General features: G+C 45.2%; 1 protein-coding gene across 2 annotated transcripts; it reads right to left on the reverse strand.

The window, feature by feature from the left end:
• NAAA (N-acylethanolamine acid amidase) lies at positions 1 to 27,100 on the reverse strand. Of its 2 annotated transcripts, none has more exons than XM_039350319.1 (11): positions 26,258 to 27,100; positions 20,988 to 21,152; positions 18,567 to 18,693; positions 16,092 to 16,182; positions 10,529 to 10,605; positions 9,021 to 9,193; positions 7,380 to 7,442; positions 6,417 to 6,483; positions 5,405 to 5,433; positions 3,262 to 3,343; positions 1 to 170 (listed from the first exon to the last, which is right to left on the reverse strand). In XM_039350319.1, exons 1-10 carry the CDS (start codon positions 26,476 to 26,478, stop codon positions 3,268 to 3,270), a joined length of 1,089 nt encoding a protein of 362 aa, XP_039206253.1. In that variant the 5' UTR covers positions 26,479 to 27,100; the 3' UTR covers positions 1 to 170; positions 3,262 to 3,267. The 2 variants fall into 2 exon arrangements, with proteins under 2 accessions (XP_039206253.1, XP_039206252.1); XM_039350318.1 differs by having other exon boundaries at positions 1 to 1,734; positions 26,258 to 27,098.

Here is a 27,100-nt window from a genome sequence, read left to right on the forward strand (position 1 = left end):
TCTTTTTAATAATCTTTTATAATTAATTTTATTACATGTTTTTATCCAGCATTAGACTCTACTCAATGTATTTTTACGTCAGGTCAGTATGATTCCGTTTTTCTGAAGGTAGCCACACTTTGCTGCTGATTGTCCTCTTCCCGTTCCTTCCATCTTCCCCAGCATTAGAACTTTCTTTCCAGAAAGAAAGAAAAAAAAACAAAAAACAGGCAAGACGTCGCCCTTTTCCAAGTCAATTTATTTTCAGCCCTATCATTAAGTATTTGTGATGATAGACACAAAGAATAAGGAAAAAAAAAAAGGTTTTGGCAGGTTTTAAAACATGGCCTGAGGCTTACATTTAAAGATAAACGACATTTCAAAGTATAAATCCTGATGCTTTTGCGACACTAAAACTACTAGCAGGAAAGGATCTTAAAATTTTAATTATTATTATTTAAAATAATTACAGGAAACATAGCAGTGTATTTGTAGTTGACACTTGAAAAAGGGACGGCAAGACCCCATTCTTCTAATCTAGAAGGACAGAATTTTCTTTGCCTATCTCCTATACCAAGGGTCCCCAACCTATGGGCCACAGCCTGGTACCAGGCTGCGGGCTCTTGGCCAGCGGCCCGCAGAAATGGCTGGCCAAGGCACACACTCGTGGGCGTGCATTCCCCACTTGCGCTAGCGCCCACGGCCCTGCGAATGGGGATGCTAGCGCGGGGGGGGGCGGTGCGCCTTGTTTGTGCATGCATGAACGGGGTGCTAGTGTGTGTGTGTGTGCCCGCAGCCTATTTGTGCATGTGCAAACGGGCGCTAGCCGCCGCAGGGGGTGCACGGCTGTTCACGCACGCACACGTCGCCAGCGCATGCACGAACGCAACCGCTAGTACTGTGCCAGTGGGCGCGGCCCCATTTGCGTGCACACAGTAATTTGGAAGGTGCTCTCCCCTCCGGGCCGCGAGCTCGGAAAGATTAGACAACTCTGTGCTATACTTTGAAATACCAACAGAAGAAAATATTTATAGTTCACAATTGAACTGTGGGGTCCTTGCTGCTCTCTGAGCTCCATTGTTTTCTTGTATATAAACAGAGAGCAAACCTCTTCTAGCACTGATGATGTTACCTAGTTGGATAATGAAACGTCTGCAAGAAAACAACCAAACTCAGAGAGAAACTACAGACCCCCCCCCCCATTTTAAGATACATTCTGCAAAAGCTGGGTATGCAGAGAGCTCTTTGTCCATCTTGGAACTTAACAGCTGTCCAAACTCATTTTTCTAGGGTTTTCCGTAGGAGAATAGAGTCACCATAAATATCTATGTGTGTATCTGGCCGTTGGCCAAATACGTAGATCTAAGATAATCCATCTAAGTCCTGATGTAAACCACACATATCTTATGGTTTCTCAGGAATATCAAATAAAGTGCATCTAATCAGGACATAGCCATGTCATACAGCAACAGGGAAATCTGGTTTTTGTACTGATGGGCTAAAATAGCCAATAGGACATGATGTTTAATCAAATAAAAGAAGGGAAACTGGCTCTTATCCCACGTCTATTATTTCAATAACCATTGCCTGCACACTAAGCCCTAAGGCCCTGAAGGCAGCAAGTTCTTTTTTCTTCTTTTAAAGATGGTAGTTTGAAGAGAATACTATATATACATCAGTTCGTTATTTTGCCTATGCAGTTAATAAACGTAGCTCCTGCTTTTGCGTTTTCAAAGATTTTCATTCCTTCATTTCCTGATTCACAAGAGAGAGAAAAAGAAAGAAAAAAAGGAGAAAATGAACATTTTAAAAACATTTTAAGGTGAATTGCAGCCATCAGCCACGTGACCTATTGACAGTATGCTCTTTCTGTAACTAACTTTTATCCCTTTATTTGATGTCATGCTATCCAGCCACAATTAAAAAAAGGTCTCTGAGTGGCTTGCATAAAGTCTATTCAAGTTTGTTGAATTCAAAAATGTAGTTTAATTCTGTCAATTAAAATAAAGCCTTCTATCATCATCATCATCATCATCAAATCTAGAAAAGCCCATTGGGGTATCTGACACCCACTGAAACTTTGCCACCTTAAAAAGCTCCCTGAATTTTTATTCAGACGCTAAGTGCTTAAGCAAGAAATAAAACCAGCATCTGGAATAATAAAACCCCAGGAATTCAGAGGCATCATCCTGGATTTCAGTGATAGGCTGCACAGATCACAGCATGGTACTCAGAAGAATGCTTTTAAGAAATCTGGAATGGATGATATCGAAGGGCTTTAAGTTATTTTATCTGGGAGTCATATAACATTAGGAAGATGTTTAATTAAAGCATGTTATTCAGTTGTTAAGTGAACCAGATAGTTGTTAAGAGAATATGGCTTCTCCCATTGAGTTTGTTTATCAGAAGCCAGCTAGGAAAGTTACAAATATGATCCTGGGACAGGGCAACCGTCATAAATACAAGCTAGTTACCAAGTGCCTGTATTTTGATCACTTGATCATGGGATGCAACAGTCATAAGTGTCAAAAACGATAATACATTTTTTTCCCAATGCCGTTGTAAACTCAGACAGTCGCTAAACAAATGTTTATAAGTCGAGGACTATTTGTATGTACTTATAATGTCCCAAATGATCAACCAAGATGGTCAACAGATGTCTATCGACTGCCAGCAGCAAAATTCTATTTGAATCAGGGTTAGATGTCGTATCAATGTTCAGTTCCCAAACTGGGTTTGGTGGAAACTAAACTCCCAAGAATTTGCAAGAACTGCAATTGACTTGGCAGGGTTCCCATTTCATGCGCCACTGAACTGCCAGATTTGCATGTTGAGATGTTAAGCCCTTCTCTTATTTCTCAAGCCACAGAACAGTTATACTTACAATTGCAGTCTATCAGGTGCAAAGGATCAAGACCATACATTAAGTTGCAGTTCAAAAGATGTATTGCTCAAATCTAGGCACCAGAATCTAGTCAACTAAAGTTTAATGATGAATTGGCACCAGATAAAGGTTGACAGAATTCAAGAGAGGCTGGACATAGAGCATTCGTTGGAACATAACGATTCTATGCTGATGACTCACTTAACTCCACCCCCAATTCTGCTTATGCTTCTCCTTCCTACACAGTCTGTCAGTGGGTCTCTTCTGCTTTGTTGGAGTTGTTTTAGGAGAACAAAGAAATGAGGATCAAGGCCTTAATTAACATTTTTAGAAAACATGAAGAGTAGAATTGGAATGAAACTTCAAAGGCTCAACAAATGGCCATCACCAGGACTTACACATTTTCACTCCAGTGTCCTGATCCAAGTCTGATACTTGTCCGGATCTGCGTTACTCATCAAAGTAGTATAAATGGTGAGCCTGATGAAAGAAAACCACACAGAAACACACAAAAACCAATAATGAAGTCCAGAACAGATCAAATTTTCAGTCCAACCCAACTGGAAGAGAATTAAAATCAGATTCATCACAGTGTCTGTGTTTGCCTGACAATTATTTGGACAATACACCCGATGGAAACTGTCCAAGGAGAGAAGCAGCCTAGAACTAAGGAGAAACTTCCTGACAGTTAGAACAATTAACCAGTGGAACAACCTGCCTCCAGAAGCGGTGAATGCTGCAACACTGGAATTTTTTAAGAAGAGACTTTTCTAGTCATAATGTGATTTATGACATCAGAATAACAGAACAGAGTTGGAAGGGACCTTGGAGGTCGTCTAGTGCAACCTTCCAGTGTTGGAGCATTCACCACTTCTGGAGGCAGGTGGTTCCACTGGTTAATTGTTCTAACTGTCAAGAAGTTTCTCCTTAGTTCTAGGTTGCTTCTCTCCTTGATTAGTTTCCATCCGTTGCTTCTTGTCCTGCCTTCAGGAGCTTTGGAGAATAGCTTGATTCCCTCTTCTTTATGGAAGCCCTTGAGATATTGGAACACTGCTATCATGTCCCCCCCTCGTTCTTCTCTTCGTTAAATTAGACATACCCAATTCCAGCATCTTAAAAGCATCTTCGCTCTCAGCTGCCACTGTCTAAGCCCATTTTGCTAGTCCATACACTTTCCAATCTTCATCGCACCATCCCTTTGTCTCCTAAGGCATTTCTGCTACCAGTTCAGAGCACAGCATTAGCCTCGCTGTTTCTTCACTTCCTTCAGCCTCAAATCATCTCTGCCTGATCCGAAATGATCCTGAAAATACCTGCCATGTGCCTATTTGGGTTCACTCTGAACCTTCTAATTCAGTGGTTCTCAACTTTTTTAATGCCGCGACCCCCAACCAGTCATAAGTTGAGAACTACTCAACCGGTCGTAAGTCGAGGACTACTCAACTGGTGCAGCACCGTTTGCAGGCTGGGACTTTTGGCGGGCTCAGTAGGGCAGAGACAGCCTGGACAATTCCTATTGGCTTTTGAAAGCCAATAGAATTAGACTCTATTCAGGAGAGTCTATTCTATTGGCTTTCAAAAGCCAATAGAATAAAAGGGAGTAGCACAGCTAAGGAAAAGGGGGGAAAAAATGGCAGACTGCGTTGTTTGGCGACCCCCGTGAAATGGTCGTTTGACCCCAAATGGGGTGCCGACCCACAGGTTGAGAACCACTGTTCTAACTACTGTCTTTCCCTGAAAATAAGGCCTATCCTGAAAATAACCCCTAGCTTGATTTTTATATGTGCCCCTAATATAAGCCCTACCCCCAAAATAAGCCCTAGTTACAACGCTATCCACTCCGTCCCACTATCTGGTTGTACGAGGTGGGGCGAGGTACATGCATAAAAATCAACCTAGGGTGGAGGTGGGGTGGTGGAGCTGCCCCATGTCCCACACCTGTTTACTGCCCGACTTCTTCTGTGTCCGCTTGCTGCTGTTCGCGGCCAGACGTCACATGGCGCATTGCGCCAGTGCCGCCACTTGTGGCAGGAGGCCATGTGGCTCGTCGCGCTGGTACCACCACTCGCAGCAGGAGGCCACATGGCTCATCGGGCCAGTGCTGCCGCACGCACACGTCACGGCACAACATGCCACCTGACCTGCCGCGAGTGGTGGCACCAGCAGGAGGAGCCATGGGGCCTCCTGCCGGAGTGGCGGCACTGTCACGATGCACCATGAGCAGTGGCACCGGCACAATGCGCCACGTGCCGTCCAGCTGCAAGCGGCCACAGAATAAGTTGGGCAGTGATGCAACAAATGCGGTGGTCCTAAGGTCAGCGGGTAAGACATCCTCTGAAAATAAGACCTGTTGCCAGCTTTGGAGGCAAAAGAAAATATAAGATGGAGTCTTATTTTGGGGGGAACACGGGGGAATACTAAGCACAGAACATTTGTGTGGAGAGGGGTTTTCCACATAACCTCTGGCTGATTATCTTTTCCCCCAAAAGACTGTGTGAAATCCAAAATGAATGCATTTTACTTTAAAAAATAAAAACTTACGGGTTTAATACAGGTTCTGTTGATAACACCTGGAAAAAAAATAAAGCACGAGATGGTCATGCATTTAGACTCTTGACAAGGAATACCAGTCCAAATATATTAAGCTAAGATTTGCAAGTGCAGCTGCACAGAATACAGATTTACAACAGTTCATTTACCGACAGTGCAAAGTACCACAGCACTGACAAAAAGGGGCTTATGACTATTTTTCACGCCTCTGACAGTGGCAGCATCCCCATGGTCATGTGATCAATAGTTGGATGCTTGGCAATTGATTCATATTTATGATGGTTGCAGTGTCCTGGGGTCCCCAGGCAGCGACCTTTTGAGAAGCAAAGTCAATGGGGAAGCCAAATTCGCTTAACAATTGTGTTCCTAACTTAAAGACTGCAGTGATTAACTTAACAACTCCAACAAGAAAGTTCGCAAAATGGGGCTAAGTTCACTTAACAACTGTCTCACTTAGCAACAGAAATTTTGTGGAAATGAATAGAATAGAATAGAATAGAGTAGAGTAGAGTAGAGTAGAGTAGAGTAGAGTAGAGTAGAGCAGAGTAGAGTGTAGAGTAGAATAATAATTTTAAATAACGTTAAAATGAGATTTTGTTGCATACAGCTCTCAAAGGGGAACCATCTCCAGTATATATTGCATGAACATGACAAAAATAAATAAATAAAATAAATTATGTGTATATCCACATACACACACATATGTGGCCCACAGAAACAACAGTCTAGTTTGGATATACATACATACATACATACATACATACATACTATGTATGTATGTATGCATGCATGCATGCATGTATGTACATGATCAGAAAAACGAATCTCGCGAGTTTACCAGACTGATGACCTAGGGAACAAAGCTGTTGCAGAATCTGGTAGTCCTGCTAGAAATACTTTGAAATTACGCAAATCACTGAAGTTGTTGGGTGAATCAAATAGTCATTAAGCAAATCCAGTTTCCTCCATGGACAACAGCAAAAGGAGCATGATTTAAACTTGCCTTAAAGAGGGAATTAAGATTGAGATGTTCTTGTCCTGTCCTATTTAGTGCTTTAATAGCTGGAGTCCTGCAGAATAAAAATAAAACGTTAGTTGACCAATATAACTGATTTCACAAGTCAAGAGTGTGCAAACCTGGATTTTAAAATGTTGCCTCTGCTGCTGTGTTCAGCAAGATTTTAAAGAAGTGGATTGTTTCATATTGCAGGAAGAGATCCAGATATTTCCTCTTGCACCCAATCCATTTTTCCAGGTATGGAAAATACAATTTCGACTTCCAAAAATGCTTTTCCCTTTTAAGATTTTTCTCCCCTTTTTTTCCTATTAGGAACACTATATTTTGGGTTGTATTCTGCATTCTAGGAAATAGACATTACACGTTATAAAATTTATGAGAAAAAAATCACAAAATGCTTTGACGGTTGGGGATTTCTGCCTTCAACACTTAAGCACAAACTGGCTTCTGATATTCTACCAGTGACATAAAAAGCAGCTATGTCCTCTTCTCCAAATCCCTGCTTGATCCCAAAGCTTTTTTTCAGATTTTAGCCATTATATTTATCCCAGCATAGGGGATCTCCAGCATAAGCAGGCTATATTTAATAGAATTTAGAATAGCATAGAGCTGGAAGGGACCTTGGAGGTCTTCTAGTCCAGCCTCCTGCTCAAGCAGGAGAACCTATACTATTTCAGATAAGTGACTGTCTAATCTCTTCTTAGTTGCTCGTCTCTGAATTTTTTCCGAACTCTCAACATCTTTTTTGTGACACGGTGACCAAAATTAGCTGCAGTATTCCAGGTGTGGTCTTACTGGGGTTTTATAAATCAGTACTAATTCTTTGCGTGATCTTGATTCTACGCCTCTATTTATACAATCCAGGATTGTATTAGCTTTTTTGGCTGCTGCTGCACACGGCTGGCTCATATCTTGATATGGGTATTCTTCCAGAAAAACATACACTACCTTCGATCATCGTAAGGCGGTGGGTTTGTCCAGTGGTCATAATTGGTCTCCACTCGGTACCACCTTCCAAAAACAGAAAACATACTTAAAAGCAGCCATATTATAACATTTATTTATTTGTTTGTATTCCACTTTTATTATTTTTACAAATAATTCAAGGCAGAGATTATATTTAATACACCTCCCTTCTATTGTGCCCACAACAACTGCCGTATGTGACGGGTTAGGCAACCTTGGCTCTTTTCTGACTCATGGACTTCAAGTCCCAGAATTCTTGAGCTAGCCATGCTGAGGGGAAAGGGAGAGGTTTCTAAGCTGAGCCATGCTGGCTCAGGAATTCTGGGAGTTGAAGTCCACGAGTCATAAAAGAGCCAAGGTTGCCTACCCCTGGGTTAGGCTGAAAGAGAGTGACAGGTGTTTCGTGCCTAAAGCGGGACTAGACCTCACAGTGTCATGGTGATTGGCCCAAAGTCACCCACACGGCTTTCACGCCTAAGGCGGGACTAGAACTCACCGTCTCCTGGTGATTGGCCCAAAGTCTCCCAGCTGGCTTTTATGCTTGAGGCGGGACTAGAACTCTCAGGTTCCTGGTGATTGGCCCAAAGTCTCCCAGCTGGCTTTTATGCCAGAGGCAAGACTAGAACTCACTGTCTCCTGGTGATTGGCCCAAAGTCTCCCAGCTGGCTTTTATGCCTGAGGCGGGACTAGAACTCTCAGGTTCTTGGTGATAGGCCCAAAGTCACTCAGGTGGCTTTCACTCCTAAGGCGGGACTAGAACTCACCGTCTCCTGGTGATTGGCCCAAAGTCTCCCAGCTGGCTTTTATGCCAGAGGCAAGACTAGAACTCACTGTCTCCTGGTGATTGGCCCAAAGTCTCCCAGCTGGCTTTTATGCCTGAGGCGGGACTAGAACTCTCAGGTTCTTGGTGATAGGCCCAAAGTCACTCAGGTGGCTTTCACTCCTAAGGCGGGGCTAGAACTCACCGTTTCCTGGTGATTGGCCCAAAGTCATCCAGGCGGCTTTCACACCTAAGGAGGGACTAGAATTCACCATTCTCCCTCTTTCTAGCTATTCAGTTTTTGGTTTGTATTATTAGGTAGCATACAAAACCAGTCCATGTTATTTTGCTACAAATCCCAGTTAAAAGCCATAAAGGAGCATTTAAAGGTAAACTTAGTTTTATGTCCATCTCTAAGGGGTGGAGGTCATGTTTCTTAGCTGAGAGAGCCAGCATTGTCCGAAGATGCTTCCGTGGTCACGTGGCCAGCACGGCTATACACCGAGGCACACAGAACGCTGTTACCTCCCCACCAAAGTGGTACCCATTTATCTACTCACATCTGCATGCTTTCAAACTGCTAGGCGAGCAGGAGCTGGAGCAAGGAATGGGAGCTCACTCCACTGTGCGGGGGCTTGAACTGCGGCTATCAAGCTCAGTGTCTTTAACCACTGAGCCATCATACCCCTCCCCACACACAAACACAAAAAACAATTTACTTATTTGTTAAATTTATTTGCTGCCTATCTCGCCGAGGGACTATTTAGGCAACTTGCAACAACAGTTTGTTGCTCCCATCATCCTAACAAATGGGTCAATTGCTTGCCATTTGCCTTATAAAACTCAGATTCTACGCAACTTACGCCCCAGTTAAAGGTTCCAGGGGCCAAATATCTACCGGGCCTCTTCTTTTTCTTGTAATGATTGCTCCTTGTCTGGGTGCTGTGCCTCCGATGATGTAATAAACGTCTGCTATAATGGGTGTCTTGGAGAGCATCAGAGCAGCTTCTTCAAAGTTTTCCGCTTCACTTAGAACCTACAAAAAAAAAAAATATTCATGAATTATTGCCAAGTTTGGATAAACCTCTGTTAGACTGACTGCAGCGCTTCATTGTGAAAACAGCACAAAGTACGTGCTGGGGCAGGGGTAGGCAACCTTGGCTCTGTTATGACTCGTGGACTTCAACTCCCAGAATTCCCGAGCCAGTCATGCTGAGGGGAAAGGGAGAGTTTCCAAGCTGAGCCATGCTGGCTCAGGAATTCTGGGAGTTGAAGTCCACGAGTCATAAAAGAGCCAAGGTTGCCTACCCTTGGCCTAGAAGCTTCATTTTATTACTTGGCTCTTTTATGACTCATGGACTTCAACTCCTAAAATTCCTGAGCCAGCATGGCTCAGCTTGGAAACCTTTTCCTTTTCCCTCAGCATGGCTGGCTCAGGAATTCTGGGAGTTGAAGTCCACGAGTCATAAAAGAGCCAAGGTTGCCTACCTCTGGGCTAGGATGTGAGGGTTTCCTTTCAACGTTTGTAAGGTGACCAACCGTCCTTCTTTAGGGAGGACAGTCCTCCTTTTGTAAGTTCTGTCCTCCCTCAAAAAGTGTCCTCCTACATGTCCTCCTTTTCGAAATTTGAAGACTAATCTGCAGGGCTTTTTTTTCTCCTCATAGAACGCTCAGAACGGCGTTCTGGCACCTTTTTTTGATGGGTTTTTTTCAACTTTTGCATGTGCTGTGCTACTCCCGCTATTGGCTTTCGAAAGCCAATAGGAATTGCTGCTGAGCGTGCCAAAACACCCGGCTGGCAAACTTTGCACATGCAAGTTGTCTGTATTATTGTTGCAATGAATAAAATGTTTCTTTTATTTACGATATTTTTTTCTTCAATTTATTTGTGTCCTCCTTTTCATTGTAAAAAAGTTGGTCACCTTAACATTTGTAAAATTCACAGATAGTCCTCGACTTACAACAGTTCATTGAGTGACCGTTCAACGTTACAATGGCACAGAAAAAAGTGACCTAGGACCGTTTTTCAAACTTACAACGGTTGCAGCCTCCTCGTGGTCACCTGGTCAAAATCCAGGCAATTGGCTTGGCAATTGATTCATACTTATGACGATTGCAGTGTCCCAGAGTCACGGGATCCCCTTTTGCGACTTCCTGATGAACAAAGTCGACGAGGGAAGCCGGATTCGCTTAATGACCATCTCACCAATTTAACCAGTGCAGTGATTCACTTAACGACAGAAGAAAGGTCGTAAAAGGGGGCAAAACTCACTTAACAAATGTCTCACTTAGCAACAGAAATGCTGGGCTCAACTGTGGTTGTAAGTCAAGGACTATCTCAATATTTTTTTTTTTAAAAAAAGTTACGCACAGTTCTGATAAGCCAGCTGGCTGGACTGTATCGGGCCAAAAAGGCTGATATGGCGTTCTCCCACCAGTAGCCAACATCTGTAAAATAGAATATAAAAATGAAAAATGCCTTAAGAAAACCAGTTATTATCAAGAATAGAATAGAATAGAATAGAATAGAAAATATGGAATGGAATGGAATGGAATAAATAAGAATAAGAAAAGGAATAAGAATGGAATGGAAAGGAACGGAACGGAACGGAACAGAATAGAATTATTACTAATGGAATGGAGTGGAGTGGAATAAATAAGAATAAGGAATAGTAGAATAGAATAGAATAGAATAGAATAGAATAGAATAGAATAGTAGTAGAGCAGAGCAGAACAGAGTAGAATAGAAGAACAGAGTTGGAAGGGACTTTGGAGGTCATCTAGTCTAGTCCCCCGCCCAAGCAGGAGACCCTACACCATTTCTGACAGATGGCTGTCCAGTCTCTTTTTGAAAGCGTCCAGTGATGAAGCTCCCACATAAAAACGATCCCAAAATCAAAGATAAGTAAGTAGGTTCGATCCACTACATGAAAGCCAAAACTACAGGTATCCCCAACTTACAATCACAGTAGTGACCAGAATTGTCACTGCTAAACAATATGGCTGTTGAGTGAAATCACGCCCAACATTATAACCCTTTTTTGCATGGTTGTTAAACAAATCACTACAGTCGCTAACTGAATTGCATGGTTTTTAAGCAAATCCGGCTACCTTCCACTGCCCCAAATTGGCGATCTCATGGCTCTGGGATGCTGCAAGTGTCGTAAATGCAAGTCACTTGCCAAGCACCCAAATTTTGACCACTTGACCTTGGGGATGCTGTGATAGTTGTTAAGTGTGCGAAACGGTAATAAGTCACTTTTTTCAGGGCTCTCTCGTATCTCCGAATGATCACTAAACAAATGGTTGTAAGTCGAGGACTATCTATGTGTTGTGATTCCTCCTCAGCCAGTGGACCCCACAGCTGAGTCTGAGGAATTGGAGGAGGAGGAGGAGGAGGAGGAGGGGCCTGGAGTAACATTAGAGTCAGAGGAAGGCTCTGAGGAGCTCCAAGACTTACAGTCGGACGAGGAGCCTGGCCCCTCTACTCGCACTCAGGCTGAGACACAGCTGTGCTGGGAGTCCGAGTTGGACACTGATGAAGAACAGCTGGGACAAATCCCAGATGCACGAAAGCACAGGCAAGAGAAGCAAGTAGGACAGAGGAATGCAATGGGGCGGCTCCAAAGGCAAAGGAGAAGGCATTAGGACGCCACTCCTTGGCTGCATAATAAAAGGGAAGGTGTGGGAGGTGCTGGTTGCTTAAGGCAACTGTTTGTGTTAAGGAATCAAGTTTCAGTGAATTGTGTTTTGTTTGCCTTTGCCTTTGGATATTTTACTCAGGTCTGTAAATAATAAAAGGGGACTGGTTTTTTCCTTCAGTTCCAGCTTGCTTGTTGGAAGAGGGGTTTCTCCTTCTGGGCTTAACAAGACTCACGTAGGCTGGGACAGAACACTGTGCTGGAAAATGAAGTTAAATGGGCCATAGAAAATAATAGTAAACAAATAAGTAAATAATAAAGCTGCAAGAGTTTGTGGAATAACAGTGATAAAATTGGTAAGCAGGTATAGAAAACACAGCATTGGATAAGAGACTGGGGTTGTAAGTAGAAGACTGCCGGGTAGAGTTACAAATATGCAGAACCCTGCAGAACCTCAATTTAGATCAGTTTAGGATTAAGCAAACTTCTTCAGGTTTGAAACTGTATTTCCTCTTTCTCAGCTGCCACGGAACTGATGTCATTTAAGCGAATCAGGCTGCCATTTTCACTCTTCATCTAACACAGGGGTGTCAAACTCAATTTCATTGAGGGCCGCATCAGCATTGCGGTTGCCCTCAGGGGGGGCGGGTGGGTGTGGCCAGGGTGGGTGCGGCCTATTGGGTGGGCGTGGATGGAGTGGGTGTGGCCTACTGGGTGGGCGTGGCAGGCTCTACATCATTTGCCTCAAGGGTGCCTGTGGGGGCCTGGGCAGGAGTGGGACAGATCTGAGGGTCTCTGGTAGAAGGGGGTGGGACCGGGGCAAGCGCCAAGGCATGGTCTATTTCTTCATTCCTCACAAAAGGTGACATCTCCCCAGCATGCACCCAGGGGGTGGGGCCGACACGGCAGGGTCTGGTTCCTCGCTGTTTCTGGACGGCCTTGTGGAGCTAAGACTGAATGCGTTTCAGCATAGATGGTTACCACAAAATTGTACCTTGGCTCCCAGGGGCCAGGGCCAAGGCAGCGGGGGCCGTTCCCTCACTGTTTCCAGGATGGCTTCGCGGGCCACATGAAACCACTTCACGGGTCGCATCCAGCCCCTGGGCCTTGTGTTTGAAATGTCTGATCTAGCAAGAGCACTTAGACTTATAGATTAGATTAGATAATCTTTATTGTCATTTTTTACTGTGGGCACAATGGCACATATTGAAAATGAAATTTAGTTGCTTGCTCTCAGAGTGCACACACTACATAACACTCATTTAAACATACTATATACAACATATGTGTAGACCTACACCCTTACATATAAGTAACATATAAATATTAATTGCTCTCCATCTTAAATACTTAACGGAAGGAGGAAGCTTTAGAGTTCACAAGATTAATACAAGGTTAATATACTGCTTTATAGTGCTTTTATAGCCCTCTCTAAGGGGTTTTATAGAGTCAGCATACAGTATTGCTCCCAACAATCTGGGTCCTCATTTTACCCACCTCAGAAGGATGGAAGGCTGAGTCAACCTCGAGCCAGTCACGATCGAACTGCTGGCAAGTGGGCAGAGTCAGCCTGTAATACTGCATTCTAACTGTTGTGATTCCGTGCCAGACTGTAATCCCGGTAGTTGAGTCTGGGGAATCAGAGGAGGAGGAGGGGCCTGGAGAGCCATCAGAGTCGGAGGGAGGCTCTGATGAGCTGCAAGACTTACAAACTAATGAAGAGGCTGGTCCTTCCACCCGTGATCAAGAGAGCCAGCTGTGCTGGGAAGCTGAGTTGGACTTGGAGGAAACACAGCTGGAAGACCTCAGAGATGGGACAGGTCACATGAGTAGGATAGAGGGAGGCAATGGGGCGACTCCAGGGGAAGAGGAGAAAGCAGTGAGAAGGGGGGCTGCGTAACAAAAACGGAATGTGTGGGCAGGGCTGGTTGCTGGAGGCAACCATTTGCAAAGAACTTCAGTGTCAAGAGATCATGGTCTGTTTATTTTGTCTGTGAGTTATTTCCTGTTTGACTCGTGCTCCGTTTTGCTTTTGGACAAGGTCTCCATAGGAAAAGTGTTCTGTTGCTTTTGTTTTCTGGGACAATTATCAGGTCTGTAACTCAAATAAAAAGGGTTTATTTTCCAGTCTACTGTTAAAGAGGGGTTGTCTTTGTGAAGTAACAAGGACGTACGTAGGCTGGGACAGAACACTAACCACTGCACCACTACAGCTCATATTTTTATGTTTTGTGGTGGAATCTCCAGGAAGGGAGGAGTTGAGGGGGGGGGACGAGTTTAGAGGTTCTGTAGTGCAGGACCTGAGCCCCAAACTTCCATGGGTAAGCAAAACACTTCTTCAGTGAATTTTGCCCTGTTTTGATGTCTTTCTTGCCATAGTTGTTACGTGAATCACTGCAGTTGTTAAGTTAGTAACCCTGTAGTTAAGCAAATGTGGCTTCCCCACTAACTTTGCTTGTCAGAAGGTCCCAAAAGGGGATCACGTGACCCCGGGACACTGCAACCGTCATAAATATGAGTCAGTTGCCAAGCGTCTGAGTTTTGAACTCGCGACCATGGGAATGCTGCAATGGTCCTAACTGTAAAAAAAACAGTCATAAGTCACTTTTTTCAGCACCGTTGTAACTTTGAATGGTCACTAAACGAAGGGTTGTAAATTGAAGACTACCTCAAACAGAAGTTTTATTGCTAGTCACCTATAGTAGAAGAATCTCACCAGACTGACTGCCTTTGTTTGTGAAGAGTCAGGTATGGCTTCAAGCATTCTGGAGAAGGTCAGGCCTGTGCCACTTTCTGCAGTGCCAGGACTCTGAGCTCGGTTCCCTCTTAACACCTCCCTCCAGTCCAGCTGGAGCTTCCTCCACATGTTCTGAGCTTCAAGGAGGAACTTGAATCTAGAGAGAATTTGGGCTGGAGGCTAAAACATATGAAGAAAAAAGATGCAGAGACTGTAGAAAGGGGGCAGAAAAGAGCAACAAAGATGATTAGGGGACCGGAGGCTAAAACATATGAAGAACGGTTGCAGGAATTGGATATGTCTAATTTAATGAAGAGAAGGACGAGGGGGGACATGATAGCAGTGATCCAATATCTCAGGGGCTGCCCCAAAGAAGAGGGAGTCAAGCTATTCTCCAAAGCACCTGAAGGCAGGACAAGAAGCAACGGATGGAAACTAACCAAAAAGAGAAGCAACCTAGAACTAAGGAGGAATTTCCAGACGGTGAGGACAATTAATCAGTGGAACAACTTGCCTTCAGAAGGTATAGGCATCACTGGAGGTTTTTAAGAAGAGATTGGACAGCCATTTCTCCAGAGTGGTATAGGTTGTCAAACTCGCAATGTCGCATGACGTTTGCAATGTATTGTGACTTTTTCCCCCATTGCCGGCAATGGGGTAGGCGTGGTTTCACTATGATGCATCCAGCCTGCGGACCCGCAGTTTGACACCCCAGGTATAGGGTCTTTTGCTTGAGCAGGAGGTTGGACTAGAAGACCTCCAGGGTCCCTTCCAACTCTGTTATTCTATTCCAGTGGTGGCGAACCTATGGCACACGTGCCAGAGGCGGCACTCAGAGCCCTCTCTGTGGGCATTCTCGTCATGCCCCGGAAATGGCAACCGTCTCTCTTCAACCAGCCGCCTGCTAACTTGCCGAGGTCCCATGTGGCTGGATGCATCCCAGAACCCATGTGCTCGCTGGCCTCTGTGTGCAGGGGCCTGTGGTGTCAGTCAGCAGTTGCCCCGGCCCCTGCCTCACCTTGCCCTGTGACAATGGCACCCTCGCCCTGCCTCGCCTCGCCTCACCCCGCAGGACGAGCTTCTTGCCCACTGCCCTACCTGCCAGAGACCCCCTGGATCTCCCCCAACCCTGCCCGCCCCCCCCCCCCGGTATTCCTCCCCACGAGCAACATTGAGGTTATCATGCTCACCTTGGCCACACCCACCCAATCTGCCATGACCACCACAGCCACGCCCACCCAGTGGGCCACGCCCACCCGGCACCCAGCGATAAATAAGTGGGTTTTGGGTTGCAGTTTGGGCATTCGGCCTCTAAAAGGTTCACCATCACTGTTCTAATCTCTACTCCCAAATCCTGTTCCGTTAATCCGTTCTGGAATTTTTAAGGTGTGCTGCATCTCTTAGTTTTCTCCCAAAACTTTCAACCTGCCTTCTCTAGAAGAACAATCTAACAGACATTCCTCACAAATGCTTCACCCCTGCTCTTTGCCTTCAGAACCAGGCAAGTGAGTCAGCAAATTATCAGCTTCTCCGGGTAAAAATAAAATTTGCCTTACCTCGCTCATTCCCAGTGATGGAAAACTTGTGTGGACTTTGCCCCGTCCATAAGCCGACGTAGCCGAAGAACGTAGTGCCTTTGAATTTTACCTGGAAATAATTAAAGGACAGAAGAAGCTATACTTATTCCTCATTACTTTTGATATTAAGTTCTCTTCAAAATAGTAAACAAGCCAGGGAGATTGGGAATCCTTTAATTTGATGAAAACCTGTCTTGACTTAAATGTAGAATAAGAGTTAAAATACTTTAGGGATGTAGGAAAAAGGTTATTTTATCTTATCTTAATTTATAATAGTAATAATAATTTGTTTAGTACTGCAAAAAAAAAGAGGAACAAATTTAAGGAAGCATAATTTCTGCGCCTGCTCAATTCTTCCTCAAACCAGTTCAGTGCAAAGTTATTATTTATATTTTTTGATCTTTCTCCTTTCTTACATTCCATTGCTTGTCACATTATCCAGAAATGGAATAAAGTTCACCAGAAGGATTATTTAAAAAGTTTGCCTCACAAACCAAGAAGGGAAATTAACAGAATAACAGATCTGGAAGGGACCTAGGAGGTCTTCTAGTCCAACCCCCTGCTCAGGTAGGAAACTCTATACCATTTCAGACAAATGGCTGTCCAGTCAGTTCTTAAAAACTTCCAGCGTTGGAGCATTCACAGCTTCTGGAGGCAGGTTGTCCCACTGGTTAATTCTTCTAACTGTCAGGAAGTTTCTCCTTAGTTCTAGGTTGCTTCTCTCCTTGATTAGTTTCCATCCGTTGCTTCTTGTCCTGCCTTCAGGTGCTTTGGAGAATAGCTTGACTCCCTCTTCCTTGGGGCAGCCCCTGAGATATTAGAACACTGCTGTCATGTCCGCCCTCGTCCTTCTCTTCATTAAACTGGCTGTATCTAGTTCCTGCAACTGTTCTTCATATGTTTTAGCCTCCATTCCCCTAATTATCTTTGTTGCTTTTTTCTGCACTCTTTCTAGAGTCTCTACATCTTTTTCATGATATGGTAACTAAAACTGGATGCTAAGGCTTTATGAAGCAGCATTCATATGTCACATGATCTTGATTCTATCCCTCTGTTAAATTAGCTTGTTTAAATTTCACTGCAATAGATATCAGCTGCAGAGATGACACATATTATTAAACAAAAATGCAAGTGGAAACTTTAAGACTCATCGTATTTGTGGTGTAGTATAAGAATAGAAAATCATATGATTGTAGCTGCTTGTTGCAATTCTTAACCACGCAAGTTAAAAGTAAAAATTGTGAAAGTGCCATAGTGTTAAATGACTTTGGGTTTGAGGAAGTATAGTTGCACAACAGTTTGATGCTTTAGCACAGCGGTTCTCAACCTATGGGTCGCGACCCCATTTGGGGTCGATCGACCATTTCACGGGGGTCGCCAAACAAGGCGATCCGCCATTTTTCCCTCTCAGGGGGCGCCGCCGCGCATGCGCGCCGCACACGGGGGCGGCGGCGGCATGGGGGTGGCGGTGCGCATGGGGGCGCCGCCGCGCATGCGCGGCATGTTTGTGTGACAGGGGTCGCTGTCACACAAACGTTGAGAACCACTGCTTTAGCAAAACAATCTTTGTGTTTGTTCTAATCCAAAGCCAAATATATAATCCATTTGTTATTTAATGCATTTCTATCCAACCACAATTAAAAAGAACATTTTTGATGACTTACATAAAATAAAAATGATATAGCAATAGAAAAGTGAGAAATTTGTTCCAGTGCAGTAATTTGTATTTTCTTCTAATTTTTTCTTACTTTGCAATCTTTTCCATATAATATCTGAATTTTGTAATTTCTATGCGGGTTTTTTTCCTCTCTCCCTTTCCTTTTAAAAGAAACACATTAATTAAAAAAAACTTTAGAACAATTGGGTATTTATTTTTAATGACCAAACTTTATGGAGGGTCACGTTTATAAAAATTGGAAAGAAAGATTCCGAAAAACAAATGTTTGCAATACAATTGATTTACTGACAATATTATGGTTTGGCTACTAAATGCGTGTACAGACAGTCCTCAACTTATAACTATTCATTTAACAACCATTTGAAGCTACAATCTAAAAAAAGGGACTTACAACTGGTTCCCGCACTTATGACTATCACAGCATCCTCACAGTCATGTGATCAAAATTCGGGTGCGTGGCAACTGGCAGGTATTTAGAACAGTTGCACTGTCCTGAGGTCATGTGATTTCCAATTGCAATTTCCTAGCAAAGTCAATGGGGGAAGCTGGATTCATTTAACAACCGCATGCTTCATTTAACAACTGCACTGATTCCCTTAACAACATGGCAAAAAGGTTGCAAAATTCGGTGCTTCGCTTAGCCACAGAAATTCTCATCCCAATTGTGGGCATAAATCAAGGACTGCCTGTATCTCCAAAATGAACTGTTTCCTACGCTACTTGCCAATATTTTTTATACTTGCTGGGCTCTTTTTTTGTTTTGTTTTGTTTTGTACCTGCCCATTCTCGATAAAATCCACATCAATTGTAATCTTGCGTAAATACTCTCCAAAATCATAATCCATATTCCGACCATGATATATATTTCCTTGCTTGTCTTGAGCAACAATACTGGTGCAGAAGCTGTGAAAGAAAAAGAATAGCAGCTGTGTTAGAAAAGGCTGGACTTCTAAATTCATTTTTCCCAGGGTGTCTTTTTAAATGAAGGAAGGTGAATATACACATCCCAGGATAATGTTGCAGGATCCAATTGGGGTGAGTTACTGGGACCAAAGGTTTTGTCTTCCAAGGTTTTGGACTCGTGCTGGAACCCATCTTCAGGGAATTTCTCTCTAGCAAAGTGTGTGCTATTCTCCATGTGGTATTTATATGGAAATAAATACCTGGCAGGTAGAACAATTAATCAGTGGAATCACCTGCCTCCAGAAACTGTGAACATGCCAACACTGCAAGTTTTTAAGAAGATATGGGGCAAACATTAGTCTGAAATGGTATAGGTCTCCTGCCTGAGCAGGGGGTTGGACTAGAAGATCTCTATGGTCCCTTCTAACTCTGTTTATCCTATCCTAGCCTATCCTATTCATGGACCACACATATAAATACCACACACAGAACAGCACACCCTCTGCTAGAGCAGGAGTCCCCAACCTGTGGGCCATGGCCCAATAGGGGGCCAGGACTGCTGGCCACTGGGCCCCAGGATAGGCTGGCCAGTGTGTGTGCGTGTGTGTGTGTGTGCGCGCACCACCTCACCTGTGGAAGAGCTGCAGCCATGGGGCGCAATAGCAGGCCACCGCTGCACCTCGGGGCATGAAAACGGGATGCTGCCATGCCTCAGGGTGCAAAAATGGGACGCTACCATGCCGCGGGGTGCAGAAATGGGCACTGCCACACCGCCAGGTGCAAAAATGGACCGCCACAGCACTGCAAGGCACAAAAATGGAGGCTGCTGGGCCACGGGGCACAAAAACGGGCTGCTGCCACACTGCAAGGCGCAAAAACAGCCATTGCCATGCTGCAGGGCGCCGAAACAATGCGCTGTGCCACGTAAGACGGGGCAGGCTAGCAAGTATCACACGGGCGCTAGCCCCACCCCATTTGTGGTGCACGCATTCTCACAGCCCCACGCGCATGTGCATGCAGGCATGTACAATGCTTCCCCCTCCTTTTTCCTCCGGTCCGCCAACCTCTGGCCTAGAGAGAAGTTCTCTGAAGATGGGCTGAAAGCTCAGAGAAAGCTCTGATCCTGGTGACCAAACTAGATTGGATCCTGATTTTTTAAATTTTAAATTCATTTTCCCAGGGTGCCTATTCCTTCTCACAATATTCTTAGACCCAAAACAGCATAAGAGAAACTAATTAAGATCTAGTTAATTAAGAACTAATTACGTCTCTGGACTGATTAGATGAGGGATGACCAAGCTTGACAACTTTTAAGACTGGTGGACTTCAACTCCCAGAATTCCCCAGCCAGCTGTGCTGAATTCTGGGAGTTGGAAGTCCACCACTCTTAATGTTGCCAAGGTTGGACCCTGCTGGATTTAGACCAGTGGTTCTCAACCTGTGGGTCAGGACCCCATTTGGGGTTGAACGACCATTTCATGGCGGTCGCCAAACAATGCAGTCCGCCACTTTTCCCCCCTTTTTCCTTAGCTGTGCTACTCCCTTTTATTCTATTGGCTTTTGAAAGCCAATAGAATAGACTCTCTTGAATAGAGTCTAATTCTGTTGGCTTTCAAAAGCCAATAGGAATTGTCCAGGCTGTCTCTGCCCTGCTGAGCCCACCAAAAGTCCCATTCTGCAAACGATGCTGCACCAGTTGAGTAGTCCTCGACTTACGACCGGTTGAGTAGTCCTCGACTTACGACCGGTTGGGGGTCGCGGCATTAAAAAGGTTGAGAACCATTGATTTAGACTCTGGAAAACCTACAGGGCAGAAAACAACCTAAAACAACATAACAAAGAAAAAGAACGATGCCCATTTAGAAGGAAATAAAACCTCCAAATCTTAATTATTAATTAATAATCTTAGCGGATGGTTACCACCCACTTGAGCCCCAAGGCTTGTGGAAAAACCAAGTTTTTAAAGACTTTTAGGGCTGACTCAATCTTCACTGTTCCAAACAGGAGAAAGTCCTGGATCTCATCAGATGACATTGTCCCGTCGATGTATTGTTGATGTCCACACATTTTGTTTAGAGAAAGCAGAAAACTTATTTACAACCCGATAGCAACCAGAGATTGCTTCCTCTAGGCCAGCAGCTTCCCCTGGCTATCTTTTTCCTTACAAAATTTTGCTAAGGAAAGCTAAGAAAAGACAGCCTGATCTTTGCAACAGGCCTGTGCCATGATGAATTTCCCCCCCCCCACACACACACTTCCAGTTCTTGAGACCCACAATGCATTGCAACACTCACGCAGTGAATTCGTAGGCCAGATTCAGCAGGAGCCCATCACCAACGTTAACCCCGAAGTACTTGGAAAGTCCCCGAATTTCTCCTTCATAAGGCTGGGGGATGAATTTCTCTATTTCTTCTGCTATAGGTCGAATAATGGCATGGACCCATTTGGGGATCACTGAACTGGAGGAAAAAAGAGACTCTGGATCATTCATTGCTCAACTAACACGTTTTATTCTACGTTCCTTTTATATTCAGTGGAACGGCTTGCCTCCAGAAGCTGTGGAGGTTTTTAAACAAAGATTGGACAACCATTTGCCTGAAATGGTATAGGGCAGGGGTAGGCAACCTTGGCTCTTTTATGACTCGTGGATGTCAACTCCCAGAATTCCTGAGCCAGTATGGCTGACTCAGGAATTCTGGGAGTTGAAGTCCATCAGTCATAAAAGAGCTAAGGTTGCCTACCCCTGGTCTAGAAGCTTCACTTTATTACATGTCAAGATGTGAATAATTTAGACCAGGGTACACAACCTTGGCTCTCTTATGACTCGTGGACTTCAACTCTCAGAATTCCTGAGCCAGCCATGCTGAGGGGAAAGGGAGAGTTTCCAAGCTGAGCCATGCTGGCTCAGGAATTCTGGGAGTTGAAGTCCACGAGTCATAAAAGAGCCAAGGTTGCCTACCCCTGGTATAAGGTTTCCTGCCTGAGCAGGGAGTTGGACTAGATGACCTCCAAGGTCCCTTCCAACTTTATTATTATTATTATTATGGATCATCACACAGTCAGCCAGAAGTTCAGACTGGATTTGGCATTTTGTCTACCTATCGAGTCCTTACCCAGGACCTGGGATAGGCAGATGTGGATGTTTGATGGTATTACAGATAACGTCGCAGGATGGAAGCAGTTCCTAGTAAGGCCGCCTTTTGCAATTGACTAATAGCGAATTTGTCAATGCCAATGGTGTTCAAGTGGTGCTCCAGTCATCTGGGGATTGCACCCAAGGAGCCTATGACTATTGGTACTACCCTTGCTTGCTTTTGCCACAGTCTTTCTATTTCTATTTGTAGGTCTTTGTATTTTGTTATCTTCTCCAGTTCTTTCTCTTCTATTCTGCTGTCTCCAGGCACTGCCACGTCCACTATCCAGACTTTTTTGTCTTTCTTATCGACAATTGTTAAGTCTGGGGTGTTATGTTGCAGGTGCTTGTCTGTTTGAATTCTGAAGTCCCAGAGCAGTTTAATTTTATCATTTTCTATGACTTTCTCTATTTTATGATCCCACCAGTTTTTGCTTACAGTCAAATGATAATTTTTGCAGATCTTCCAATGCACCATTGTTGCTACTTTGTCATGCCGCTGCTTGTAGTCAGTCTGTGCAATCTTCTTGCAACAGCTTACCAGTTGGTCCACTGTTTCTTCAGCTTCTTTGCATAGGCAGTACTTACTGTCTGTTGCTGTCTTCTCAATTTTGACTTTATATGCATTTGTCCTTAAGGCTTGGTCTTGTGCAGCCAGAATTAGTCCCTCGGTCTCTTTCTTCAATTTTCCTGCTCTTAGCCATTGCCAGGTCTTGTTATTATTTGCTTTCCCAGCTATTTTTTTAATGTATTGGCCATGTAGTGTTTTGTCTTCCCAAGCCTCTATTCTGTTCTTCATTTGATCTTTCTTGTAGGCCAGTTTGGATTATTATTATTATTATTATTATTATTATTATTATTATTATTATTACTACTACTACTATAGCAGGAGTCCCCAACCCCCGGTCCGTGGACCAGTACCGGGCTGCGGCATGCCATCAACCAGTCCGCACAAACAGGCAAAGCCCTATCCGGAGGATGCAGGCCGCACATAAAACCACGCACCCTCCAGTCCACAGAAAAACATTTCTCCATGGAACTGGTCCCTGGTGCCCAAAAGTTTGGGGATCTGTGCTTTATAGAACCAAATCCAGTTAGTCGTCGTATGGGAGATTTATGGGAAATTTTCAGTTCTATAGATTACATGGAGGAATAAAAGCAAGCTAACCTAGGGGAGAACATTTGCTAACTCTTTTTGTATAGCCCCCACTCCTCAAATAAGCGACCACCTCACACTTGCTGAATCCAGACATCTGTTTCCACCCATAGACTAAAAGCCAAAGCAGCAAGACATTGGAAGGTCTTTTTGTAATTTTCCTGCAAAGTACAGGTAGTTCGCGACTTACAACAGCTTGCTTAGTGACCCCCTGAATTTACAAACGGCACCCAAAAAGTGACTTATCGCCGTTTTTCACGCATATGCTCGTTGCAGCATTCCCGTAGGGTCACGTGATCAAAAGACAGCCCCTCGGCAACTGGCCTGTATTTATGACAGCTGCACCGTCCCGGGATCATGTGATCTTCCCAGCCAGCTTCTGACAAGAAAGAAGCCAGATTCGCTTCACAAATGAATAATTTACTTAAGAACTGCAGTGATTCGCTTAACGACCGTGGCCAATAAAGATGGTAAAATCGGGTTCCGCTCCCTTAACAATCACCTTGCTTATCAATGGAAATTCTGATGCAATTGTGGTCGAGGGCTACCTGTAAAGGCTACCTAAAGCAGTCAACAGAGCCACACAAACAACCCCAATTTCTGACCAGTTCAATCCCATCCAATTTTTCTGCCAGGAAATGGAATTTTACCCTAAACTCCCTCTCTTTGTCTGAAACGGTATAGGGTTTCCTGCCTGAGCAGGGGGCTGGACTAGATGACCTCCAAAGTCCCTTCCAACTCTGTTATTCTATTCTATTCTATTCTATTCTATTCTATTCTAATTCCATTAAATGCTATTCTATTCTACCCTATTCCACTCTACTCTACTCTACTCTATTTCCATTCTAATTCCATTACATTCTATTCTATTTTCTACTCTATTCTACTCTATTCCACTGTATTCCACTCTACTCTACTCTACTCTACTCTATTCTTTCTATCCCTATATTCTATTCTATCCCTATAGTCTATTGAATAGACTATAGGGATAGAATAGAATATAGGGGTAGAAAGAATAGAATAGAATAGAATAGAATAGAACAGAGAATAGGAATGAATAAGAATAGAATAGAATAGAATAGAATAGAGTAGAGTAGAGTAGAGTAGAGTAGAGTAGAGTAGAGTAGAGAATAGGAAAGAATAAGAATAGAGTAGAGTAGAGTAGAGTAGAGTGGAATAGAGTCTATTCAATAGACTCTATTCTATTCTATTCCACTCTACTCTATTCTTTCTATCCCTATATTCTATTCTATCCCTATAGTCTATTCTATTCCACTCTACTCTCTACTCTACTCTACTCTATCCCTATATTCTATTCTGTTCTGTTCTATTCTATTCCACCTCCTCTTCCTCCAATGCCCCATCAGAGAAGGTCTCTCAAGTTCACCCAGCCAAGACAAACATACACTTTGTTCCAGCTCAGGTGAACTTGGCTCCAGTGTGAGATGTTCAGTCTGAAACACAAACAAACAGGAAGGATGAGAAGGAAAGAACTCGTTCCTCCGCCTGGTTCACAGTTTTGCTCAGCTGGGTAGAACCTAACATAGAACAACAGAACTGGAAGGGACCTTTGAGGTCATCTGGTCCAACCCCCTGCTCGAGCAGGAAACCCTGTACCATTTCGGACAGGTGGGCTGTCCACCCTCTTCTTCAAAACCTCCATTGATGAGACACCCACAATTTCTGGTGGCAAGCAGTTCCACTGGATAAATGTTCTCACTGTTAGGATGTTTCTCCTTAATTCCAGGTTGCTGCTCTCCTTCATCTTCTGAAGGCAAGGCAGAGAGTCTTTTCCCTTTAGCAAACCAGGAAGCCAGCCAGGACACAAACAACCCGAAGCAAAGGCAGAGACAGGCAAAAATGAATCCGAATAGAGCTGGGAGGCACCTGGAGTCTTCTAGTCCAGCCCCTTGCTCAAGCAGGAGACAATCCTGCAGGATTTGGGGCAGTCTCGGTCCACTTTCCCCCACTTTCCCTTCCAAAGACCCTCCCGCGCTTTCCCTTTCAAAGACCCTCCCGCGCTTTCCCTTCCAAAGACCCTCTTGCGCTTTTCCTTCCAAAGACCCTCCCCCGCTTTCCCTTTCAAAGGCCCCTGCTTTCCCTTTAAAGACCCTCCCCCGCTTTCCCTTCCAAAGACCCTCCCCCGCTTTCCCTTTCAAAGACCCCTGCTTTCCCCTTAACGACCCTCCCCCGCTTTCCCTTCCAAAGACCCTCCCCCGCTTTCCCTTCCAAAGACCCCTGCTTTCCCCTTAACGACCCTCCCCCGCTTTCCCTTCCAAAGACCCTCCCCCGCTTTTCCCTTTCAAAGATCCCTGCTTTCCCCTTAACGACCCTCCCCCGCTTTCCCTTTCAAAGACCCTCCCCCGCTTTCCCTTTCAAAGGCCCCTGCTTTCCCTTTAAAGACCCTCCCCCGCTTTCCCTTCCAAAGACCCTCCCGCGCTTTCCCTTCCAAAGACCCTCCCCCGCTTTCCCTTTCAAAGATCCCTGCTTTCCCCTTAACGACCCTCCCCCGCTTTCCCTTTCAAAGACCCTCCCCCGCTTTCCCTTTCAAAGGCCCCTGCTTTCCCTTTAAAGACCCTCCCCCGCTTTCCCTTCCAAAGACCCTCCCGCGCTTTCCCTTCCAAAGACCCTCCCCCGCTTTCCCTTTCAAAGATCCCTGCTTTCCCCTTAACGACCCTCCCCCGCTTTCCCTTTCAAAGACCCTCCCCCGCTTTCCCTTCCAAAGACCCTCCCCCGCTTTCCCTTCCAAAGACCCTCCCCCGCTTTCCCTTTCAAAGACCCCTGCTTTCCCCTTAACAACCCTCCCCCCGCTTTCCCTTCCAAAGACCCCTGCTTTCCCTTTGAAGACCCTCCCCCGCTTTCCCTTTCAAAGACCCTCCCCCGCTTTCCCTTCCAAAGACCCCTGCTTTCCCCTTAACGACCCTCCCCCGCTTTCCCTTCCAAAGACCCTCCCCCGCTTTCCCTTCCAAAGACCCTCCCCCGCTTTCCCTTTCAAAGACCCCTGCTTTCCCCTTAACAACCCTCCCCCCGCTTTCCCTTCCAAAGACCCCTGCTTTCCCTTTGAAGACCCTCCCCCGCTTTCCCTTTCAAAGACCCTCCCCCGCTTTCCCTTCCAAAGACCCTACGGCTTTTTTCTACGGCGGAGGCTTAAGATCCGCTCGTCCTTCCCCCCTCCCCCCCCACCGCCTCCCCATCGCCCTTTCGCCTCCTCGGAGAAGCGTCCGGTCGCCCAAGCGGAGCGGCCGCGCCAGCCCACCCCCCCCCCCAACTCTCACTCGATGATGCGATTGAGCACGGCGCGCATGAACACCGGCTCGAAGTGCCGGGCGACCGGGCCCCAGCGGAGCTCGGGAGGGCTGTCCAGGCTGACGTTGCAGCGCAAAGGGGCCACTTGGGACCGGGAGCCGCCCGCCCCGCCGCGGGGCAGCGCCAGCAGAAGCAGCCCCAGAAGGAGCGCCAGGGAAAAGCCGGAGCCCCCGCGCCCCTGCTCGGCCATGGACGCAGCTGCAGGACGCGGCAGGCACCCGCCGATCGCCTCCGTTTTCCACGGCCGGCCCCGCCGCTCGGATTGGCTGCCCCGCCGCCTCTCCACGCCCCCCCCTTTTCCGCCCGGACATCTGGGCGCGGCTGGCAAAGGGGATCCCCGAGGCGAAGGGCGCAACTCCGGGCAAGGAGTTTTCGGGGGGGGGGACGAGCAAAATTCAGACGGCGGAAAGCGAGGCCTTCGATCGGATTAAAGCTGGAGGGGACCTTGGAGGTCGTCTAGTCCAGTGGCTCTTAAGCTGGGCCATATTGCCCCCCATATTGCGATTTCATTTTTTAGGGGGGGTGATGGAACGATATGGGGGCAATGGAGCGAGAGGTTTTGGGGACACTTTTGAGACTTTTTCCGTACAGTGAATCGCTGTATATCTGATGGAGGGGGCAGCGCTTCTTTCGAAACATTGCATGCTGAGTGGCTCTGTAAAACATTTTGTATTGTACTTTTTTTAGCGTGCGTTCCAGTTCAATATTACATTTTCTTTGTGTCTTTTTAATCCTTTTTACAGTGTGTGTGACTATGTGTACTTTCCTCGAATCTTAATTGAGTTTCAGTGTTTTCGTCTTGAAATTCTTAG

The sequence above is a fragment of the Crotalus tigris genome, unplaced genomic scaffold (assembly GCF_016545835.1).
Source record: "Crotalus tigris isolate CLP2741 ecotype Arizona unplaced genomic scaffold, ASM1654583v1 scf7180000018322.853269, whole genome shotgun sequence".
Classification (NCBI taxonomy): Eukaryota; Metazoa; Chordata; class Lepidosauria; order Squamata; family Viperidae; genus Crotalus; species Crotalus tigris.

Coding starts and splice junctions, on each gene's coding strand:
- NAAA (XM_039350319.1), bottom strand. CDS start 26,478: ATGGCCGAGCAGGGGCGCGGGGGCTCCGGCTTTTCCCTGGCGCTCCTT. Junction 7,443..9,020: donor CTGGAACCTTTAACTGGGGC/GTAAGTTGCGTA, acceptor TGTTTTTGGAAG/GTGGTACCGAGTGGAGACCA. Junction 3,344..5,404: donor ACAGAACCTGTATTAAACCC/GTAAGTTTTTAT, acceptor TTCTTTCATCAG/GCTCACCATTTATACTACTT.